This window comes from Neodiprion lecontei, chromosome 3, assembly GCF_021901455.1.
Source record: "Neodiprion lecontei isolate iyNeoLeco1 chromosome 3, iyNeoLeco1.1, whole genome shotgun sequence".
Classification (NCBI taxonomy): Eukaryota; Metazoa; Arthropoda; class Insecta; order Hymenoptera; family Diprionidae; genus Neodiprion; species Neodiprion lecontei.
In genome coordinates, this window is record NC_060262.1 from 34,319,958 (window position 1) to 34,326,383 (window position 6,426).

Sequence of the window (6,426 nt, forward strand, 5' to 3'; positions counted from 1 at the left end):
TGATTCTGCTTATGACGCGGGGCGCATTATTTGCATGCATATAATTACAACCAAGAGCTTTTGATGCCGCACTCTCTTCCACTGTAAGAAAGTTTAATTATTTTTCATTCAAAGAAACCTCTGCGTCGGTTTTTCAGACTCGACGAACCGTCTCGAGATTCTTTCATTGTGATCAACCTGTGTCTAGCAAAATAATATCAGTCCGTATTTGTATACTCTCGACTTGGATTGTTGCCACCTTATCGATATTTCGTGCAAGACCGATTTTCGTGTAACACAAAGCTATTGGGATCGAGGAGATTGTTCCGGGGAAAAGCTTACACTATTCGCGACAAAATTGATCGCGAATCGACCGAAGGGATGGTCTTTAAACAGCCCCCGAGTGAATCAAGCAATCGGCTGAGTTTAATAATGATCAACAATGCAGGCATTGAACAGCGACGAAAGCTGAGACAATGAGGCTCCCCAAGATTAAGGTATAGGTACTCGTTTCCCCGTCGCACACACAATAGGCTAGAATTTTATGACAGTTACGTAATGATAATAATATTTCCAGACGACGTTGGCGGTGTGGAGGTCGCAATATAATGAGGAACGGATATAACGAGCCCATCGCAGCTTGCGTCGATGTTATAGTCTGTGATGCTTCGCCGCGACGCTATTGTCCTATATAAATTCAATTAACGATCTCTCAAAGGTTCATTTATTTGGTAACGATAAAATTTAGGGCGACTTGTCGCGTGGAGGAAATCGAAAAATATTCTCCGATTGATTTACGCTTTTCATGATCCCGAGTCGAAATTCAGACTCGTGTGCGCTTGCGAGTCCTACGTTTGGTAAGACGAAGTAGAACTTCCGGAGGACTAACTTTGGGTTGCAAAGAGAACCTTTAGGTTCAAACTAGGACATCTTTAAAAACCCTACAGGTCCTTTACCATAGAATGTACAATTTCAGTAATTGAATATTAAGATCAATGCTTCGGAAAATTTTATGAAAAAAATACTCATTAGTTTGGTAATAATTAATGTTATTCAAAATCGTTTTTAATAATCTGACAATTATTAATTTTGTTATTTCATTTTTCGGTTGATTGAAAATCCTAGGTTTGGGGCATTATTTGTTATTTTGGTATTTTGGTATTTGGTATAATAGGACGTTAACCTCCACAAGGGATTCAACTACGAACAATATAGTTCTCTGAAAGGTTCTGAATATGGCGCGAGTACCAAAAAGTACTAAATAAGGCTCCGCTTAGTACCTGCAGGCTTAATTTCGACTCGAGGTCTGTCTTACCGGAAAAGAGAGAATATATTTAATTCCTGCAGGTGGATTAACCGGGACACGTCAAAGCGAGGAGTCCTCAATCCACAGCAGCGTAAACTTGCAAGATGTTCTTACAATTATAATAGTAACAAGCATACCAGAAGTCTCTGCGTCAGCGGTGTCCTGCAAGCTGACCCACGTCTCCCTAAAACTTTGCAGAACAACCCTTCTGGTAAACACGGGGGGAAATCTGACCCGTTGCCATTATACTTAGTTCCGAGCGATTTCGGACCGTTGACCGTGTACAGAGAGCAGAGGTGAAGGTCGAATTCGGAATTGAAAACGACGAATTGTAGGAGATTCACGGAGTTTAACATCATCTTTACCATTTCAACAATAGGTGGAGTGGTCAAGTCGAGAGCGGATCGCTCGAAACCACCTGAAGAAGAAGAAGCAGAAGAAGAAGGATGTGAATGGAGAAGGGAAGATTGGAATCGAAGATACGCAGAGAAGCACACCGTGAAAATGAAAAGCATAGGGGAACTTGGAGAAAAGTATACGTGTATATACGGTGCTCGAAACAACGAGACAAAGTGTGCCGACCATAACCATGAATCCTCGGGGGTTGAAACAACCCCGCTTGTGTCTCGCTGCATATTATCTCTCTCTCTCTCTGCAGGCTGCACACGCAGCCCCGAAGAATTTACTCCCAGTTCGCAATGAAATGAACGGTTGTAACGTGCATGCGACGCATTTCACCTTGCGTTACACACGCTCATAATCGCGCGTTTGCAGTGGACGTGTTTCTGCCAATTCGCGTTTCTGCTGATTCACCCGTCCAGCCTAGATTGGTTCGACGAAATACGCTCCTCTAATACGACGAATACGACTTTCTATCAATTTGCCAAGGCTCCTGATCCCGCATCCTCCCGTGATTGCTGCAGGATCCCGCTGCGCTGGACAGCCGGACGTCCGGTGACATCTTGCCAGGATTAACGTTTAAATACGTAGTCGCGTCACGTGTGGTGGAGACGGAGGCAAGGGCGGTTGTAACTATCGGGCAATCGAATTGTACTTTCGACTTGCAAGTCGTGCAAGCTGATTGTTAAGCGACTCTTCGGTCTCCGCGCGCAAAGATTGATTGCTGCACGAGGATAAAATGGTTTTTAGATTATCCTAAGTTTCGTGATAATATCTTTATACAAGACTCGACCGAATGAATTACTGCTGAAATTTTCAGAAGTATTATCTGCCAAACTACTTGAGAATTTGAGGTCATGGTATAATTTTAATCATCGTTAAATTTAATGATTGTACATGGCATTCGGAGTTTTCTACGTGGTAGGGCAACTGTCCTGGAGTAATGCAGTTTTTCACGTCCGTCTCTTGATCCCGATCGTGATTGGCTCTACTGGTAGCAATACAACTTCGAATTTTATTCGGATATCTTTTATCTGTACGATTTTATCGTGGGTCAAAACATATCTTCGGAGAAGCGTTGCTACGAGTGTCTTCGCTAGCAGCATGGCATATTTCTGGGCTGAAAATTGAATGAATCGATAAATTCTTCTCACCCTTGTTCAGAGCCTGCAATTCGAACAAGCTGATAAACTCTTTCCGAATGATCAATATAACATTTTGCATGCCTGATAGCGTTGCTAATTAAATCAGCAGACTTTACGACGATACTTTAGAATTTTGCCTTTGTGCGAGCTGCATCACCGTTAATTTCGAAGCATCGTGGCTTGGGATTGTAGCCAACATTACTATTTGTCTTACCTATACAATTCCTTGGACCACCACCGAACGGTATGTACGAGCATTGCGGTTGCTTCGCAAAATTTTCAGGCAAGAATCTATCCGGATCAAACTTGAGTGGGTCGAGCCAGTATTTCTCGCTTCTCTGCACTCCCAGGATGTTGAGTACCATTGTACTTCCCTTAGGCAAACTGCGTCCACCTGCAACATCATTAATTGTCACACGAGTAAGCCGAGCTTCGTGTACATTGGACTGTGCAAATAAAGAAGCGGGAACTTGAATGAGATTACGAAACGAAGATTCGCAAACCTATGTCCAAGTCCTCAGATACCTCCCGAACAATAAGAGGCACGGCTGGAAACAGGCGCAGAGTTTCTTTAATCACTCGTTCCAGGTAAGTCATGCGTGCTATCGCTTCTTGAGTGACGTTCAATTGTGCATCGCCATTACCGTCTCCGTATATTTCACAAAGCTCCTCGTAAACTTTTTCCTGATGTAATGTCAGAAGCCAGTGATTTAACATTGACTCGGAAGAATTCGTATGTCAGTGGTCAGAAATCGTCGAGAAAAAGTAAAAGTTCACGTACGCCAAGTCTAGTGTGAATATATATATATACCTGTACACATGGGTGGGATGCCAACATTAACATGACAAAGCCAATTGTATCGGACGTTGAAAGACTTCCCTGAAATGAAAATAAAAAAGTAATGAATGACACCGATGATGTATTAATTATGATTTGGGAGTCGATTCTACTTTTGATATAATGTAGATTCATGGGGAAAACGAGAAAAGTGTCAATTGAGCTTGCGGATCTTGAAAAAAAATTACGTTTTAAGCTGGAACAGTCTTTGTAAGACAAACTACTATAGTCCGACTAAGAAATGAATACTCCATAAAGACTCATGCGGAAGTATGCAATAATGTGACGCTTACGGTAGCCATGAATGTATGGACCTGATCACGAATCTCTTCATCGGTCAGTATTTTTGTGTGCTCTGATAATTTGATGATGTGGTCCAGGAATGCTTCGCGTCGTGTCGCCGTATTATCTGTGCGAAAATAAATCGATTACTTCACAACTGAATGGGTATATGAACTTGATCACGATATTGGTCGTGCTACAATCCAAATAATTCCAATCCTAAACATGAATTGGTCGGTGCTTACTTACATCGATCGTCTTCGGCATCTTCGTTGCTTTCCCGATTACCACGCTCGAGTAGCTGTTTCTTTTTCGTCGAGATTAACTGCGGCGAGAAAGTGGATGTCAATAATTTTTATTCAAACTACTTGTTCTGCGTTTAGGATAACCGTTCGTGTATTTGCCTGGGTGGCGTAAAGACTCTACATTCTACCATTAAGAATTTCTTCACCAAATTGCATTTCATAGAAAAAGTACATGCAGTGATAATACTATAAATAATCGAAAACTTAATATTCACCTTTTCGGTGAAGTCATGCATGAACTTTATGTATTTCTGTTGGTCTTTGCCAAGTTTTGTGCGGTAAAAAATAAAGTCCGGGTGTATCCACGGACTGAATCCTCTTCGGACTATACCAGCCGTTACTCTGCGAATGTGAATTGTGCTAATCCGTAACTGCGGTAGATTACTCGAACAAAGTAATAGGAAGAATGTAGACTGGCCCCATTCGACCGAAGATTCGATCAACTTACTTGCGGAATGCCTTGACATAGGGATTATTCTCTCCCGCATATGCATCCAATTTCACACCCATTACAGTCTCTGCGATAAGAAATTGACATTAAACAGAAATGCAAGTTGATTAATTATTAAGGAATAGTGCACGTCACCCAAAGTCGACTTACTGCAGAGACTGCCCATCGTGCACCGCGAAAAGTAATTGGACACTTCAAATTCTGGTCCATTCAATTCACACTCCATTTGGTCCGCCACCATCACCGATTCGGCGACAAATATTTCGAGAAAAGACTTCAGAATTGTTGGACCAAAGGTTGGCTGGATGAGCTTCCGGTGCACCTGCCATGTCAAGTCTGAAATAGAGGTTACCTTCGCATATGCAATAGTCGATGAATGATTTCTTAAATCCAAACAACAATTCAAGTACACGTAACAGACGACGTCGAGTCACTGTACGTTACAGTACAACTTACAGGGAGCGGTCACTAATCCTGAACCGATCCAGGGTCGAGCGAAGTCGAACAAACTGCCTTTTTCAACAGTCTTCGAGCCGAAAAGTGCCAACTGAAACGACACGTCGACATATATCGCGATTCCTCCTCCTTTTGAATTATAACATTAAACTTTGTCACCTTCAATTGTTCAGGATCGGTTGTTACGAAGAATAACAAGTTGCCTATTGACACCCGAAAAGGTGACGAATAAATTTTGTCGGCTTTCAGAACTTTGTTCATGATGTCTGTAACAACACAGGAGACGGAGCATCTTATTTACACGTGATAATTTTGCGGGTAAAATGAAATCCCAACACTCACGTTCACTGTCTCCAATGAAAATATGGGCGTTGCCTATGATTGGCAAGCATGGCGGTCCCTCAAATTCGGAAGTACGATCAAGGGATGCTCTTATTTTTCCCAGCCTCCCTACGATTTTCATTATCGCGTACAATGCGACACACGCGACAAAACAAAGGGTCAGTGCAAAACGATCCATTTTGCAATTCACGAGCTACTATAAAAAAGTTGAAAGGCTGATGCGTATTATTATTATTGTTATTGTTGTTGTTGTTGTTGTTGTTGTTGTTGTTGTTGTTGTTGTTGTTGTTGTTGTTATTGTTATTGTTGTTATTATTATTACTTCAGGAAGCCTTACCTCCGCCAAGATAAAGATGATGTCAAAATTCCCAAAGACTCCGTGGACCAATTTTCACCGTGAGAAGAAGCCACTATTAAGATCTTAAACTTTCAAAATATTGCTCTGAAAGAAAACCCAAATCAATCTTCGTTATACCGCATCGTGTGAACCTCGTTTCTAAAAAAAATTCATGCGATATTTTGCATAAATTCGTCAATTCGAAAAAGTTCCGTCAATATCTTGAGATCATGACAATTACTTCAAAACACTTCTTTCGTCCAGCTTAATTTTTTACGGGGAATTTGCGTGTGAGAATATACAAGGAAGCAATATATTACTTACCATCAGGACAGTTTCAATCGATTATCTTCACTTGAAAATGTTCACTGTTTTGTCGGAAAAGACTTTGTCGGTTGAAATAGATTGAAGTTTTTTTTCTTCTATCGGCTAAACAACGGGAGTAAACTCATTTCTGGAAGCTAAATACCTCTTGCATCGACCAAGTAACGCGATGTGAGATTCGACTCTTATAACGAGTCTGACCAGTTTCAATCGAGGTGATGGAGTTGAACCGTTAGATTCAGGCACTCCTTCCATACGGAAC

General features: G+C 41.5%; 1 protein-coding gene across 1 annotated transcript; it reads right to left on the reverse strand.

Moving 5' to 3' along the window:
• Positions 1 to 2,532: 2,532 nt before the first annotated feature.
• Positions 2,533 to 5,858, reverse strand: LOC107227729 (cytochrome P450 4C1). Its single transcript, XM_046733617.1, has 13 exons — positions 5,841 to 5,858; positions 5,504 to 5,618; positions 5,321 to 5,427; positions 5,162 to 5,252; positions 4,856 to 5,041; positions 4,703 to 4,772; positions 4,470 to 4,596; positions 4,199 to 4,274; positions 3,961 to 4,076; positions 3,641 to 3,709; positions 3,333 to 3,513; positions 3,044 to 3,223; positions 2,533 to 2,804 (listed from the first exon to the last, which is right to left on the reverse strand). Exons 3-13 carry the CDS (start codon positions 5,420 to 5,422, stop codon positions 2,638 to 2,640), a joined length of 1,365 nt encoding a protein of 454 aa, XP_046589573.1. The 5' UTR covers positions 5,423 to 5,427; positions 5,504 to 5,618; positions 5,841 to 5,858; the 3' UTR covers positions 2,533 to 2,637.
• Positions 5,859 to 6,426: the final 568 nt, after the last annotated feature.